We start from the raw sequence: 17648 nt of genomic DNA on the forward strand, positions 1-17648 counted from the left end.
AAACTTCTGTATGCCATAAGAGATCCCTCTTGATTTTTCTCTCATCTTATACCTTGTTCATTATACATATGGCTGAGAGAGACTTTCTGGGAAGTCTCTGCTTTGGTTCCCCTTTGTACTCGTCTGAGGTTGATTAGAGGAAAGGGGCACTCTTCATTTTCTTGGAACACCCTGCTGCTTTTTTTAGCTCTTGGGTCTCAATTAGAAAAGCTCTTAAATAATCTTTTAAATCCATTTCTATTCACTTTGTGTTTAAATACTTTCCCTTAATCCCACTGGAAACAATGGGATTATTTTAGCATGTTTTCTTGAGTAGGGCTACTTCATGGAAACTTGGGAGAACCCCAAGTCTAGGGACAGAAATGACACCGGTACAAGTGATTGGAAACCTGTCTAAATCTGTAACACAACAGAAGTTCAGTGTGCATACACTGCTTTCAAAATGGACAAAACTCATTTAAGATGAACCTGAATGAGTGTAGTATCAAACTTTTATCTGATTTAGGTTAAATTGGTTTATTGAACTTCTGTCCCAGATCCCTTCCAGATTCAAGTTGAACTCCCAGTCCCCCAGCATCCCAGGATGCTTTGTACCTCCCCTGCAAACCCCCCTTGCAGGGTGGGCAGGCTATCTTTGGCCCAAGCTGTCTGCTCCATCCGAGCAGGGAGACGTGCTCTAGCACTCCCCAGCTTCTGACCTGGGCCACTGCAAGCAGCTGGCTGCATTTTTTTAACTCAGAAGTGAATTTCTGTTCACTTGCTTTATTGGTTCAATCTACACAGCTTAGACTCAGCTGTGAAGGTTGAATTGATTCAGCCTCAGGCTGTTTGACTGTCTGTACTTAGCCCAACTGGGATCAGAAGTAAAGTAACCTATTGAAGAATTACCTATTTTAGGTGATAACAGGTAAATGAAGTTGTAATACCGATCAGTGACACAAGCCTAATGATCGACTCCTTTATATTCTAGGAAGAGTTTTTAATATTTGATTGATTATATGATCAGAATCCACATGGGCCTTGATTCAGTAAAGCAAACTTATTTGTGCTTAGAGTTAAGCATGTGTTTAGGTGTTTTATTACTGAATCAATACCAAACTGCATAGGATTTTGCATAATCAATTTCGAATGCTTCCAATTCAAAATTCCATCTAGTTTCGTAATGTTTTATTTCATCTTCCATGCTAGCAAAAGTAAATCTAAATACCCCATCCTTAAACTGCTAAAGAAAAAAGTTTTCTCTTCAGAAATAGTTCATGGTAAACTTTGCAATTGCAGATGATAGTGACAAAAAACCCCAGCGACGCAATCGTAGCCGCAGGCGTCGCTTCAGGGGTCAGGCAGAAGATAGACAGCCAGGTAACCTGAGTGAAGCTTTGGGTAACTTCGGGTCACAAGCATGAAAGAATGTTATGTGTCTGCTGTTTATGTATATCTAGATACATATAGCTGCATTACAAAAATAAGGGTTACTGCATAACTAATAAGACTACTATCTACAAGATAAAGGCTATTCTTACCACAAGAGAACGTTTAATTTATAACCTGTCTAATGAAACTAATTTGTATTGTCTTTAATTTTAATTTTCACTTGGAAGAAGACAGTTTGTTTCTGATCCAGCTGCCATTAAAGTCAGTGCCATTGACTTCAATGGTTTAGGATCAAGTCCATGTATGCAACTGGGTCATGTTCTGTATTTACCCATGCCTGTGCACCTGCACTTAGTGACATGACCAAATAGTTTCAAACAATTTTTCACTATTGGCTGTCTTTACTGGAAAGGCAGAAGACAGGGACTAGCAGTATAGACTCTGCAGTGCAAAGCAGTGTGACATGGTGTCTGCCTGCCTTACATGCCTGTATTAAGCAACGCCATCAGTCCCTCGCTTTTATGGGCATCATAAATCATCCATGTATTGAAATTTTAAATGAAATTGCATGTTTCCATTTTTTTAGTGTTGTGGCTTGATGCATTTCTTTTGTGTGTACTAACACTTCAAATATTGGAAAAGGCAATTCATCTTTATTAGACTACCTATTCTAGAAAACTCATGATTGCATATGATGCTATATACACAGGATCTCTTTATTAATGGATGCTTTTCAGACTGTTAAGCTCACAATTAGACCCAAGTTTGTTCTCATTTTACCTGTTTTTTAAGGATCAAGCCTTTTTTTTTTCTACACAACTTTTTCCCAAAACATATTGTACTGCTCTTTAGAACAAAGGCAGACAGCCCAGTACATCTGAGCAGTCCTCATTGCTTAGAAACAAGGACAAAACTTGTTTAAAATGAGATGTCTTTTATATTTATAAAAGGGAACTATAAACCCTAAGTATAAGATTTTTAATCATCCATAAAAATGCTATGAATAGCATATCCCTTCAACTGAATAAATGCTTTAACCACCCCCCCATTGCCCCAAACTCCCCTGAAATCCTGTTTTCAATCAATTTGATTTCTCTCCCATCTTTCAGAATTTGAATAAGGTAGTTTGTTGCCACTATTGTTCAGAATGAACTTTAGTTCAAATAAATAATTTTAAATAAAACAAAGGGGAGGGAAGTAGCAGGTTTTGGCTAAGAAAGTAATAATGTAGTTTTATACTTTACTCATAGAATGCATATATATCTTACATCCCTCAAACAAGATATTCCTTGCTTTTAGAAAGCAAAATATAGAAAGACTTTTCCAGAGTCATGGCCCAGAGCTGGCTTTTCCATAAAGACCCTGTGCTACAAGATGGCAACCCTGTGGTGGGTACTTTGGACCCTGCCATATATTCTGCTTTGGGCCCTTTTATCAGCTTTGTATCATTTTATCAAAATATCAAAATAGCTTGTCAAATGCTAGATATAATTACTTATTGATCATATTATTCAACACATAGCTGGCAAAATCTATATCTTCTTTTAGGTTCATCACTTGAACTGCAAGATCGGATAAAAAAAATAGAAGGAAAATGGAATTTAGTTCAGGGAATCCCCATAAAAACAGATTTGAACACTACTTTCTTATTCAAACATCTGTTCTAGTAGTTTTTATAACCCCAGTATCCCAGTGGTGGGATACCCTTGTGTGAAATTTCATTACTGTTTAAATAGAGTGGTAGGTGCCCTCCTCGGTTTCCAGAAATTTTTTTTTTTTTACTGAAGTTTCACTGCCTCCAAGAGCTTGCCAGTCCAAAGTATCTTATCTGCTAATGAGACCCTCCTAGTAGAACGTTCTTTTCAGATTAACCTGTTGTGTGTTATCTCAGACTAGAAGTACTTTTGACCCTGGTAGTTTAAGGCTACATTCAGTATGCAGATGTGTGCTCAGCTACCACTGATACTAACAGAAGCTGAATGATGTCAGTGAAGGACAGAAGTTGATCCTTACTACAGAATTAATATTACACACAGAGATACTTATAAGCTTGAGTAGCCAGAAGTATAAAGAGGGTTTCACAAAAAAGAGGTATTTCCTAACTACAGACCCTAAATAAAGCAGAGAATTGCCCCAAAATATAACAAATTAGGTTGCTTTAAAATGTTAGGTGATTTGAAAAACTATTTTGTGATGTAACTTTTCTTTTCTTAAACAGTCACAGTAGCTGATTATATATCACGAGCTGAATCTCAGAGTAGACAGAGGAACTCCCCAAAAGAGCTGCTGCCCAAAAACAAGAAAGAAATGGTAAGAGAAAAAGAAGAAACTTAATTGCTGCTCTGTGTGCCTTCTCCACTGTGCGAAGTTTGTGTTGGAATGCTCAGTCTCTCACCCTTACCTTGCGTAGACAGGCAGCTGTGTAACATGGCAAGTGAAGGTTGCTGAGGGTGTGTACCAGTTGATGTTCATCTCTTACTGTGTTACAACAAACTTTCTTTTTAAAGCTTAATTCCCACACTTTACTACACCAAGTTTAACTTGCCCACCCCTATCACACTCAAAAGCACTCCATCAGTACTAATTACCTGGATCCCCGGGGGGGGTGGGAATGTTCCTGTTTATATAAAAATGGGAAATGGAGGTAGTTGCCCAAGCCTACAGGAGTTAAAGTGGATGGTACAAATCAGTGTTAACCCTCTGGTCTGTGGGCCAAATCCAGCCCACGGGGTTGCCCATGGGTTTGGCAATTTACAGGGCAGCAGTGGAAGCATCAATTTAAAGAGCTTCCAGAGCCATGGCATTTAATGTTGCCACTGCTCCCCCATTGTCCCATTTCCAGACCTTTGGGGAACCCTGAGGGTTGGATGATGTGCTCTGCTGCACCAGATCACACCAGCATGCCTTGTCACTCAGGAGCCAGATCTGGTGGGCAGGGTTGGGCTGGATTGCACCTTTTACTCTGTGTGCCAACCCTGCCCTGGATCCGGCCTACGGGGCCATGAATTGGTCCACCACAGGTGCAGGTGGGAGATGGGCAAGCATTCCACCTTTCTACAGCAACAAGAGGGGGCATTCAGCGGTATTAAAAGTGGCAAAATCACAACTAACTACAGGGAACTTTTATACAGTAGAGAGACCCTTGCCATAAAGTATTGACAAGGTGAGGAATTTCACAGGATTTGAAAAGGAGTTTTATCTTTATAGGTAGACAATAAGAACATTCAGTTACTCTTGCTTTGGAAAGGATATGAAACCTCCAAGATCTTAAGTTAACCTTTTACATTACTGGAATTTAGAAGGAAACTTTCTAGGGGCTAGATTTTTCCCCATCATTTGCTTGCACCTTCTTTTTCTGGTACGGCTCCCTATTGGCGAGCGGTTACTGGATTAGAGAACTGCACTGGTTGGATACACTACAGCAGTTCCTATTAGGGAGCCTGTCCAAGCCAGAGATGGTGGAACTCCAGTCCTGGTTCAACTTGCAGTGAGTCTGTTGCACAGGGATTGCTCAGTCCGTCTCGTGAGTTCCCTTTGCTGCTGTATCTAGTGCTTAAAAATGTTTTTTCTTTGAAAGGCAAAAGATGTGATTGAAGAACATGGCCCTTCTGAAAAGGCAATAAACGGACCAGCTGGTGCTTCTGGGGATGAACCTTCTAAACCACAGCCTAATCCTGAAGAAACGAAAAGTACTGTACAAGAAGATGGAAATAATCAGGAAGAAGCAGTGCTGAATGGTGTTTCATAAACTGAAGTTCCTAGTTTACAGTTCTTTTACATTACATTTTACAATAGTGCTTGTATAAGCTTGCCAAAGATAGAATATGGATCGCCAGTCTTGACACCGCACTTTCAGTTCCTCCATTTTGGATACAGAAAGGGGAGGGATCCTGAAGAAATCATATGTTAAACATACTTTGACACCTACTGTGTTATAAATATATCATCAGATGTGCCTTGAGATAGTATATGTAACATTTAAATAAACAAAAACTTGCTGGCTATAGGAAATGTTATTTTGTTTTCAAAATATGGCAGAGATGTGGGGGGATCCCTAACTTGATATTCTTTATGAAAGCATTAGCTGCTTTTGTTACATTTTTAATAATATGCAACCACTTCTTCACCTGAGGAATACTAGAAAGAAATGCAGTTTAAAATATTTTGCACTGAATTGTAATTTCTCCATTAGTTTAGTCTGGAAACTGGTCTGTTTTAATACATGTTTTTTAAATGCTGTATGTAGAAGAAAAATCTGCAGACCACTGGAATACATTTGTTAAATTCTCATTATCTGCAGGGATATTGGCAGTGACATTGGCAGTGACTGTTCTACATTGAGGCTTTGTTTGATTTATTTATTAAACTGTACAGTATTTAAAAATCAAACATAGCTTTAGTTAACACTAAGCTGAATTAGTCATGTCCATAAAGACATAACCTTAACTACTGAAAAGATCAATTTCCAGAAAGTTTATTCTGTATAAACTACATATGTTAGTCCTCAGTAGAGTATTTTTATTTTTGTTTTGGTTGTTTGATGTGCAATATGTTTTTGTATGCCAGTAGTAAAAAAAAGAAAAAAAGAAACCCACAGAAAAAAAACAAAAAAAAAACAAAACAAAAAAAATAAACTTTGATCTTCCATCTGTTGACTGTTTTTCATCAGAAATATCTCAGGATTTTCAAAGAATTAATGCTGTAATTTGACAATTGACCTCAGCTCATTAGCTGGTTGAGTTGAACCTTTGGCTGCCTTGTAGGATTTGTCTACAGCAAATTAACATATTAAATTTGCCGTTTATACACTGGAGCCTTAAAGTGTTTAATGCACTTTAAATTTAGTTTTTATCTCAGTTCTTATAAAAAAAAACAAAAAACAAAACCTCAAACGGGGGAGGTGGTAAATCTCACTTCATTTTTTTTTTTTTAAACATGCATGGGATTATTGACAGTTCACCTTTGTAGACATGTAATGAGGGTAAAAGTCTGGTACACTAATGGTAGTTCCTTTCAGGCTTGTAAGCAACATAGACATGGGCTAAAAAAGAAGGTTGGAGAAGTGAAGAAGTCATGGGGACATCACTTGAAAGGGGAGAAGAGGGATGCAGGACGAAACCAAAGCAGAGGTCTCCAAGAACAAAGTACAGCCTCATCCTCACCAAATCAGGTATGATGCTCTGAGCAGCAGGGGACAAATTATTTAACTTTTGCATTTGTTGTAGCTAGAAAAGAGCTGAAATAGGAAACAGAAGCAATAAAATTGCAACTTGGGTAGGTTTCAGTCAAAAAGACAGGCTGTTCTGGGGAAAGAACTGTCAAGATTTGACAGTTTGGACTCAGGAGGAAATTAAAACTTAAGTGAATCAGCTTTTTGAGCAAATCTTAGTCACTAAAAGGATTTTTGACAATGAGACCTCTAGGAAAAAGGGATCCTTGGTGAGGTGAGGGAGGAGTAGACAGGTAATGGCTGTCAAGTCAACTTATTCATTCTGTTGCTTTACTAGGGCTCATCTTTTAGACCTGCTAATTTTTAAAGTTTGTTTGTCTAGGCATTTCCTAGTTCAATTTAACTGCTGTATTATGGTGTTTCTGCTCCCGTTACCTCTGTTCTTTCTGTATTTTGTTAAATGTTCTAATGTCTGTTTTTCTATCTTTCATTAATCCTCCGTTCTTAAAAGAACAGACTTTCCGACTAGCAACTCTTCTGTTGTACTGCAACTGTGCATATAGAGAAGCACACAGGCAAAGTCCTACAGGCCCACAGAAAAGATGCAAAGTTACTCGGACTAGTCAAAACACAAGCATTTTTCAGTTAGTCTGGTCTACCGACTACACTATTCTTCCTACAAACAGTATATTGCATAAATGCTATAGGCCTGAGCAGCATTTGTACTACATTGGGAAGGCAGGTATAAATTTTGGGTAGGTGCAGAACTTATGAATATTTAAATTAAAAATAAAATCTTCATGTGTATGTGGCTCCTTGTAGCTTTGGCTAATTTATAACCTAACTCAAAGATTTAGAAGGCTTCTGCAACTAAATTCCCTACTTTCTATCTCTTATTACAAATGGAAGTTGTACTTTTAAAATAAAAAGTACAAGGTAGAGCACTCAAGATAATTTCATAATAGGGTGATCTTATATGATTAGGATTTATAGTATAGGCTTGTTATATGAATTAAATAACGACAATCAGTGCAGGAATTAGTAAAAATATTTAGAGACAAGTGGCAAATAAAACACTGAGCAACTATGTCAGGTATTGCAAGTTAAGACACTTCTGTACATTCATTTCTCAATCACTTTTATTTGTTGAATTAAAAAAAACCATAAGCATTTCTAGATACTTTTTACTGTACAAATAAACCCCACTGCTGTTCTCCAAGAACAGGCTGTTTCAACCCTGCCTTTTCTTTCATTAGTATCATCTAGCTAACTTTGGCATAGTAAATCATAGCAGCATGAGTTTTAAACAAATGTTCCTGGGTAAACTGGAAATTAGCTCAACATGGCCTCAGGCTGTTTAGATCTCCCACACAAGAATAAGAATTAGCCAGATCAAATGACTGTATTTTCCCTCTCGTATAATGAGAAAGGCATTCAGTGGTAGACAGACATGGGGTTAGAGTTTAGCAATGAACATATTACAGACTGTAAAGCACAGCCCCTCCCCACTCACAGTAACTATGTCTAAGCTTGAGGGTTAGGGAAGAAGTTCCCTGAATTCACTTCAAGTACCATTTGTATCAAATAAAAAAGATTGGCATTGCAGCCCTTCTGGGATCACTGATCAAAACACATGAACTAAACCACTGATTTAAAGCCAAATGTTCACATTCATTTTTTAGCTTGGCTATCCAGTAAATCTTTAGCTTCATTGATTTTGGCTGCCACATATGGAGAACCACCTAAAGGAAACAAAAGTATCTTGTGTCACAATCTGTTCTCCTTTACCACTTTACTGCCCACCTGAGACTCGGAGACTATAAAAAAAAAAAAAAATCTTTAAACACTCTTAAACATTTCATGAGGTGCACTTACACCGAAGCAATAAAATACCTTGATGACTTCTCATAAGTGTAGCAATTCCAGAACAGTATCTTATGTAGACAAATACTCATATTTCTTGTTTAGCTTACTCCCCTCAACAGAAATTCTTCTCTGTGGTACATTTATTTTATCAAGCTGAACTGGTCATCACTGTGGTTGAGGGTGTGCAGCACTATCTTTTTTTTTTTTAATAGATATTACCACAGGAAATGCCAAGCATATGGGTCTTTGCCAGACCCAAGTTTCCTGTATTGGTTAAATATTTACATAGCCAATTAAACTATGCTGTAGTGTAACTGATTTTAGATGAAAGTATATCATCTTCCCAGTTGGGCAATCTATAACTGGAACAATATTCTGACCATAAGACATGGTGTCCTTTGGTCAGCATCCTTTGCTTTAGTCCCGAATTACAATAGGCAGTATTATGACATATGGAACATATTCACTGGAGTGGACACTGTGCCCAATAGAGAGCACCTGAATTTGCCTCTGTTAAAAGGTTTCTATGGAAATATGTCCTGAAGACCAGTTTTGAGGGCCAAGAAGCGGGGGGGGAACAAGGGAAGGGGAAGTTCTAAGGTCACTCTAAATGCCTCAACTTGACAAGTACTAATGCACGTGACTTACTATATTGACTTCAATGAGTTGAACTGCTGTGCTTAACAGCAAATAACCTATATGCTTAAAGTTGGGCATCTGCTTACTGTATAGTATCTGTTCCCTTATGACAATTGTCACTACAGCATAGTTTTTTGTTCTTGCTGACTGTTATAAAGGACCAGTTCTGCAGTCACAGATCATGGAGGATAACCACAGACCCTACGAGAAGTTCCACACACTACACCAGCTTTCATTTAAAAGTAAAGGGATTTTTTAGTCATTTGATGATGGATCAATTCAATGATCTCACTTTATCTGCAAAAAAGATATAGCAAGTAACAAAAAAATTTGAGGTGGTTGAATGTATCTACTAATCTGCAAGTGTTAAAATGGGGAGAAAGGCTACCCTGAAATTAAGAGATTCAAGTCATTTGTTGCGCATAATGTGTATACAAGTCCTATTTTTGTTTTATTGAGTTCCAAAGTTTCACCTAAAAATACACCAGAGAGAACACTAATTCTGCTTACCTTTATCTGGATGATTCAAAAGCATGATCCGTCTATGAGCTTCCCTTATTTTACTTTTATTGGCTGTAGGACTAGGTAAAAGGGAGAAAGAGACTTAAGTGAGCTACATCGAAGGAACTTTCCCGAAAATATTGCATAAGGGTCCTCAGAACTAGGAAACAATATTTTTATATAGTAACTGTTAAGAAATTTGAAAAGACTTTTCTCCTTCACATGCCCACTTTTTCCCTCTACTGGTGTTTAGGGTAACTGTTTCACCTCACAATTTTAGTTTATATGGCATCCTCAGTTTATTGATCGTAGCCAGTTTGCAGTGCAGATGTTTCCAAACAAACACAAACTTTTCATGGAAGTTCAGTGATGTAAGAAAAACCTTCATTCCAATAGATAATTTTTACAGGGCTTTAATGAGATGCAATTTTAGAGAGAGTTGCACTACAGTCCTTGACAGCAAGCTTTTCAAAACATAATTTTTAGGTGTTTGCACCCACAGTTTGTAGCAGCCTGTTTCTGTGACTCTTTCATTTTCCTTCTGTGTAGGCAATATTTATAGAGGGAAATGGGGAGCAGCCTTCGCTTCTCATATGTGAGAAAAATGAGGGTCCCATCTCTGATGGGGCATCTGTGTTCTACAGTATAAATAAGAAACAGTAAGTCTGTAAAATAAATAAATAAAAAAAAAAACAAAAAACACCCCAAAGGCTAATGCCTCTAGGACTACCAAGACATTTGGAGAGGAAACAGGAGCAAGTAAGGATCAAGTGCAAATTTTCAAAGCATCTTAGTGAGTTAGACCAGCAGTTCCTAGTCTGTGGTATGGGTACCACCTGTGGTATGCGTTAACAGATTTATTATAATGACCTTATATGACAAATTTGCTGGTAGTACGTAAGGTTGAACTGAAAAAATTGCTGGGGGTACTTAAGATCATATAACTTTAAATTGGTGGTGCACAGTTTGTCAGCGTTTGGGAACTGCTGACCTAGACCTCTAAAAATTCAACCATGTTTACTTTCCAAAAGCTCAGATGGTCGGCGTGTATATAGGTGCTTATCTGCCATTGCAAATATAGGCTTTGGGGCCTTATAACTTAAATCCCAAGTTTCTTAGGCTTTGTAACATTGATCATTGCAGTGCCTAATATTTTGGCACCATGCTGTCTAAAGTCTCTGTGGTTTCAGTTCTTGGTCTTAAGTGTTCATGTGCAGAAAAATAGTTCTTCATGCATTTTTATTAAGACTGTTCACAAAAAAGATTTCTAACTGCTTTTTCAAGCAAGTTCAATGCAAAAAAAAAAAAGTGGTTGACTACTGCATTCCTAATTGGGAGTGGCTTTTAAAAAGAAAGGATTCCTCTGTGCAGCACAACAAATGCTACTAATATATGCAACATTAAACTTAGCAGACAATCTTGTGGACAGCACCAAGTAAAAACAGTTTCTGAATACATAAGTTACATACATTGAGGGACCTACAACTCCAGCTGAAGTCAATGGGAGCTTGGAAGACCCTGTATTTTTCAAAGCCAGACACACATGACAATTGTAGTCCCCCTTGCATTCCACACTTTTTAAAGAAATGACTTTACCTCACTCCTAATATTAAAGCTGCTTCCCGTTTGGTCATTTTAGGATCAAATCCTCCTCTGTAATAACCGAAGGTCTGAAATGGTAAGTATGTTAATAAGAAAATTCAGACAAATAATGTTAACTAAACCTTGTGGGAAGGGGGAGGGACAAAGTTGCTACTATTTCTATACTGACAGGGCTGTATGAAGTTTCACTGTTTAGTTTCGAAGCTGTTTTGAGCTTGAAGCAGCAAAATCAAAACTAAACAAAAAGCATCGAAACAGCTTCAAAACTAAATGAGGGCTCTCAAAACGTTTTGAGTGGCTCCACAGCCCCATGTAGCTCAGCCTGGAGGGGAGTGCAGCCCTGGCTATCCCTGCCTCCTGCTGCCGGGCTGAGCTCCATGGGGCTGCAGAGGCAGGCAGAGCAGGGCTGGGCTGAGCTCTATGGAGCCTGGTGCCAGGCACGGGCTGTGCCCAGCACCAGTCCCAGGCGGCAGTGGTAGGCTCCTGTCATCTGACGTAGACCCAGGGGCCTGCACCCCCAGGAGGAGTCACAAATTTTGCTTTCAAGACTTTGAGATGCAGTTTCTGAGAAACCTCTGCACCTATCTCCTTGAGACTTGGCAGGCTTTGTGCCCTCAGAAAGGGCTACCATCCCTGCAACTTGCATCGGAATCAGGCAAGAAATGACAGTATTTTAGGCATTTTCATGATTCCCCATTATAGCCTATGGGAGAAACGTCGAAACAAGTCAAAACATTTTCAACGAAACAGGACAGTGCTTCGAAACGGAACGAAATATTGTCCCTTCGAATTGGTGAAACAGACATGGAAACGAAACAATGGTGTTTCGCAAAGCCCTACTGACAGCGCTTTCCAATCTAAAAGGGTACAATGGAGCTTCTTAAAAACTGCTGTTATGAGATTCAAAGAAAGTTGAAGTTTGTTTTTTTTTGACTGTGTGGTGGAAAATCTTTGTCCCGTTGCTGTTTGCAACTTGTTTCAGAATTAGTGAGATAAGTGACAGTTTCTCCAATTTTGGATGTATGCCTTCTGCACTCTCACTAATAATATAATAGTGGTATGGAGAAAAAGGATGTTCTGTATTTATACAAGAGCATTTTTAAACTAGGGAACAAATAAAGCTACTTACAAACAATAAGTAATAACAGTAAGTAATATATTGAGGGGAAAAAGGATTATGGCACTTACAGATTTTGGCAGTGTCTGAATAGCTTCATTTACTTGTGGCTGCATTAGCTTCATAACTTTTAACACATAACGACCTTAAAGAAAGTGACTTCATATTGAACTCGACTAAAGCAGTATTTTAATGAAAACTTAGAATTTCAGTACAACAGTTTTACTTTTAGATTAGGATGAGTAACAAAACTATTTCTGATCTAAAAGATAAGAGTTTAACATTTTTCTGTAGTCTGTTCCTTTATGTACCCCAAAAAGACTTAAGTACTGTATTGGCTACTAAACTGATATGGTCTATTAAATCTGTGGTTGTCACCTACCATCCCACATTTTAACTGGTAAGAAGGATCAAACAATTCTAGTCTATACTTGAAAAGGACCAGGCCTTAAGAGAAATATTCCCAGCTCCCCTTGTCCTGGTCTTCAAACAGGTTCCTAATCTTGCCCAACTCATCAGAACTCCCTGCTGCCCAAGCCTGCCTTAATGAAAGAAGACCTCTCAACTCATCTCTACTGTCACAACAATCAATACTCCCCACAACAAAGCCATGGAATCTATGGATCATACACACATCCTCGAATCTATAATCCACCTGACACTTGGTAATCCAGCGATTCCCAAAGGTTGTGCTGTGACAGGTTTGCCGTAAGATCCCTGTGTGAGGGGGTAAATGCTCTCCTTCCTGGTACAATGTAGGCCTGTGCGAAGTGGCAAGTAATCGCTTTGGATTCAGAGGGACAATGATTTGATTTGGAGATTCGACTCGCTGTTCCAATTCGATTTGGCTGAATCCGATCTGAAGATTCAGTGCTGCTTTGGAAACCTGGCCATAGACTAAACAGATAAATAGCAGTCCTCAAGATGCTGGACACAGTTGCCTCCTGCTGTTGTGGTGGGGGGAAGGGAGGGGGTGTAGGGGAGGAAGGGATTGGGGCTGGGACAACCTGGGGGGTCATGGGGGAGCATGGGATGCGACAGTGGTGGGAGTAGGGGCTCTGCCCTGGTGTCGTTTTGCCCCCTTCTGCCCAGAGCAAGCTGTACCTGCATTGTGTCCCCTCTGCCCTAGCTGGGCATGATGCAGGCACAGCTTGCTCTGGGCAGAAGGGGGCAAGCAGCAGCTGGGCAGAGCCCCCACTCCCACGCCGCTCCCCACCCCCCGCTGCAGCTTGTTCTAGCCAAGCCACTGCATTGTCGTCGTTGTCTGTTCCTCCCCCCACCCCCCCCCCCGGAAACAGAGTTACCAGCTGGAGGCAGCTGTGTCCAGTGTGGTGAGGACTGCTACCTATTTAGTCTATGGCCAAATCTTTTTCAAATTAATTTGTAGGCTTTCGATTTGATTCAGACTTTTTAATTGGTCTCTCGATGTGATTCGGAGATTCGGAAGCCAAATCAGGCCCAATCTCCTCCAAATCAAATTGGCTACCAAAGCTTTGCAGTCCTACCAGCTACTGCAGGTCTGCTTTTCAGCAGACTGCAGCTTTCCCCTGCCCCCAGACAGCTCCTGTGACCTCCCACCCTCACAATCCCAGCAGCATACTCTGCTACTATGAAGGGGCAGATGCACGGGCAGATGCACAGACAGAACCACACTTTGTAACCTGGCTTATCCCTTCCACACTCCCCATGTTCTTGGGACTGGGGGAAGGGCCGCAGGGGTGGCCGCCATTGCATGAGGCCCTGCAGGAGCAGCCTCAGCAGCATGAGATACAGGCCGGGGGTCAGGATGGGACAGACGGTGGAAGGAGCAGTGTATGGGAGGGTAGGGTCCTGCCCCAACTGCCCTTAAGTTGAACCATTGATCTAGCACCACAGATTACCCCCTCCAGATCTTTTCTGAATTTAGATCTAGCTTGGTGCTTTTCAATCAGGGTGCTATGACATTCAAAGGAGTTATGGAGGGGTGCATGATGACTAAGAAGGTTGAGAACAACTGCTATAGGAACTAATCCTTTCCTTAAAGATGTATTTGGTGTAATTTTGTAACAGTACATTTCAGCACCAGAATGACTTCCTCTGGCAGAGGAATAGAGTAGATAATGTGTTTAAAAAAAAAAAAAAAAAAAAAGGTATTACACCCCTCCCCCTTTCTAGTTGTTAGAGTGAAGCATATGCTGATTTTAATTTAGATGAAAAGTGCACCCCAGGTATCAGAAGTTTGGGAAACACTGTGCTAATGTCTGTACCTCATAGATGATAATGACCCTCCTGAATAATCCAGATCTTCCACTATCAGGTTTTTGCTGCAGCTGTCTTGTCTATTGGCTACCTCATAAATTTCTCTTATCCTGTTTTTGGCATAAAATTCAGTGTGCGCGTGTGACATTCACACACTGAATTTTATGCAAGTTTTTTCCACTCCCATCTGCTACTGAGCTCTACTATGCCTACTTTTCTCCCAGGGACCTGAGGAAGGATACTGTGATACCCAAAAGCTTGTCTATCCCAACCATACAGTTCGTCCAATAATAAATATTAACCCCACAGATTCATGCTGCTTGTGTATTTTACAGTTAATCGTTATTGAAGCAAACTATGAAAAGTACAATCCAATATTAGTATTCACACTAGACACAAACCTGCATATCCAGCAGCAGCTAGTGTCAGGCCAACTGCTATCATAGTAGTAGCCTGGGTCGGGGGGGAAAAGTAGTCATTAGAAATGGGGGAAAAATGGTAATCTCTAAAACCAGACTAATTAAAACATAGATCAAATGAATTTAAGCTTCACTAGAAGACCTTACACTTCAATATTGTGGACTCTGCTGTTTACTTGAATATTAATGGAAACATTAAGCAGTAGTTTATAAAGTCCCTCTTCCTTCAGTTCAAACTACAGACAGAACAATTGCTGTTAACCTCAGGTATAAAAAGCTTCAGGAAATTCTCCCCATCTATAGAAATACACACTGCACTAAAAACATTAATGCACTTTGGCTGACTTTTTTTTAACGTTATTGGAACATTAGAGAAAAAAATTTCTGGAAATAAAACCTCTCCACCACCACCTACTTTACATAATTTCTTTTATAGCTATTTATATTTTGCATATATTTAACTGTTTGCTGTTTCAAAGCTTTTTATAGCTTTATGTTGCATGCAGTCACAGCAGAACACTTCTGGATCCTATTTCCATTTCTCTCTCAGATTTACTGTATCACTTCACGTGATTCATTTAAATCTTGTCTGCTTAAATTCTCCCACTTCTACTATGGGTGATATTTTATCTTCTTCACAAGCACTTTCGTGCTTTTTATAAACATCAACTGAAACATGTTAAGTTTCATAGATGCTACCAAGAACTGAATGTAACAGTTTAGTCTTGATTAGCCAATCCTCATCCCAGATATTCAGTAATTTTGAATAATGCAGCTTTTGGGGAACTGAACAACAAACAAGTGAAGATGCAATAGTGTGACAAGGAAAGGAGGCGCTACTTCACTGTCAGGGCGGCTAGAATCTGGAACCAACTTCCAAGTGAAGTGGTGCTGGCTCCTACCCTGGGGGGCTTTAAGACAAGGCTTGATAATCACTTTGCTGGGGTCGTTTGACCCCAGTACTCTTTTTTCCTGCCATGGCAGGGGGTCGTTCTTGATGATCTGCTCAGGTCCCTTCCAACCCTACTTACCATGAAAGCCCATGTCCAGGGGGTAGGCTTGATAGGGACTGCTCACAAAAACTGCCCTTTTCCACATATAGGAAAAGCAGAGCTGGCATCAGAGGGAAGGACTGGCCTGGTGTCCTTTGCAGGGCTGGGAAGGACCTTGCAAGGTCACCTCCTGGCACAAGACAGGATCAGCCCTGACCAAACTGTCCCAGTCCCGTGCCCCTCAAGCCTGCTCTTGGAAGTTTCCAAAGATGGACATTTTTTCTACCCTTGTTGTAAACAATGCAGGATCAGCCTCGCAGCCAGACATTTCCTTCTAATCTCCCACCTCAGTCTCCCCTGCTGCAGTTTGGGGACAACTCTTCCTCGTCCTGCTCATCAGCAGAGCCCAACTCCATCCTCGCTCTCCTTTCCTCGCAGGGATTTAAAACCCCCGCCCCCACCAGTCTGCTCTCCTCCAGCCTCAGTTTTGTACATCCTGCTTCCCAGGCCCCCTAGTCGCTGGTGCCCCGCGCTGGAGGCTTCCCAGTTTGTGCACACCCCCGAGCAAGGCTGAGGTCCCCACTGCCGCCTTCGCCCCTCGAGGTGCGCTTGACCCCCGGCCCGGCCGCACTCACCATCGCTGCTCGCCGCGCGGCCTGTCGCAAAGCGCGCACCGAGCGTCGTAAAAGGGTTCCGCCCCCCGGGCAGGGGAGCGCAGCTCGGGCGGCGAGTCGCGCGCATGCGCTGGGGTCCCTGTTGGGTTTGGCGCGAGCGCGTTGCGCGAGGGTGCGCGTAGGGGTTGGTCTCGCCTCACGGTTCTGCAGCGTCGAGGCGGAGCTGACGCGGTGGTTTACACAACAGACGCCAGTGGCAATTAACGCGGGTTAGTTAGTCCCGACTGCAGTGTGTTTAATGAGGATCCGCCACAGGTGCACTCATGAGGGCAGTGGGCTCACCCCGCGGGAGGGTCGCACCACACAGCTGGTTTTCACCTCGAGGCCTGTTTCCCTGCAGGTCCGACCAGGGACAGCCCAGCCTGCCTGGGGGCGGGGGGGCGACGTCGGCTGCACCAGGACTGGGTCACGGCAGCTCCCCGAGCCAGGCCAAAAATAAACGTCTGTGCCCTGAACCTGCTTCAAAGTTCAGTTTGCGCCCTGAACTGGATAAAACACAAGTTTTGTACCCTGAACTGGGCACAAAGTTCGCTTTATACCCCAAACCAGGGGAAAACCCAAAATTTTGTAACCCGAACTGGGCAAAACCCCCAAATTTTGTAACCCGAACCAGGCAAAACCCCCAAAGCTTGTGTACCCTGAACCGAGTACAAAGTTCAGTTTGTATCTCGAACTGAGTTAAAAAACAAAAGTTTGTACCCAGAACCAGGCAAAAAACTAGCAAGTTTGTACCCAAAGCCAGGTCCAAAGTTCAGTTTGTATCCTGAACCAGGCAAAAAACAAAAGTTCAATCTACTTCCTATGAAGATTTAAAACAAGTGTATTTGCCCTGGTCCCTTTTACATCTTGTTTGAATAAGCTCAAACTGACTGTCTCGGAAAGTGTTTGCAGGACAAGGGCCACGCCGTGTGTGGAATGGCTCAACTACATGAGGCTTCCTGAATTTTAGCCCCCAACTGTAGGTTGCTATAACTAAGGTGTGGAGGGAAATCTGGGGGAAACTAGCCTGTTAACCCAGTCTTACTATTGCTGAAGTCAATGTAAGATTTGTTGAAGAGG

The 17648-nt window shown here is 41.1% G+C and overlaps 2 protein-coding genes across 6 annotated transcripts in view; one reads left to right on the forward strand and one right to left on the reverse strand.

Annotated features, from left to right (window-relative positions):
• FXR1 (FMR1 autosomal homolog 1) overlaps window positions 1-6018 on the forward strand; it is a 63524-nt gene extending 57506 nt beyond the window's left edge. For 4 of the 5 annotated variants that reach the window (XM_090055868.1, XM_090055869.1, XM_090055867.1 and 1 more), the window contains 3 exons: window positions 1279-1359; window positions 3590-3681; window positions 4949-6018. In XM_090055868.1, the coding sequence (XP_089911994.1) occupies window positions 1279-1359; window positions 3590-3681; window positions 4949-5119 (344 nt within the window). In that variant the 3' untranslated portion in view covers window positions 5120-6018. The remainder of the gene's footprint in view (window positions 1-1278; window positions 1360-3589; window positions 3682-4948) is intronic. The other variant, XM_090055870.1, reaches the window with a different exon arrangement.
• A 1644-nt stretch (window positions 6019-7662) lies between these two features.
• Window positions 7663-16654, reverse strand: DNAJC19 (DnaJ heat shock protein family (Hsp40) member C19). Its single transcript, XM_090055873.1, has 6 exons — window positions 16551-16654; window positions 14906-14957; window positions 12338-12411; window positions 11144-11217; window positions 9557-9627; window positions 7663-8283 (listed from the first exon to the last, which is right to left on the reverse strand). Exons 1-6 carry the CDS (start codon window positions 16551-16553, stop codon window positions 8213-8215), a joined length of 345 nt encoding a protein of 114 aa, XP_089911999.1. The 5' UTR covers window positions 16554-16654; the 3' UTR covers window positions 7663-8212.
• Window positions 16655-17648: the final 994 nt, after the last annotated feature.

Source organism: Crocodylus siamensis, chromosome 6, assembly GCF_052110815.1.
Source record: "Crocodylus siamensis isolate JL-2025a chromosome 6, ASM5211081v1, whole genome shotgun sequence".
Taxonomy (NCBI): domain Eukaryota; kingdom Metazoa; phylum Chordata; order Crocodylia; family Crocodylidae; genus Crocodylus; species Crocodylus siamensis.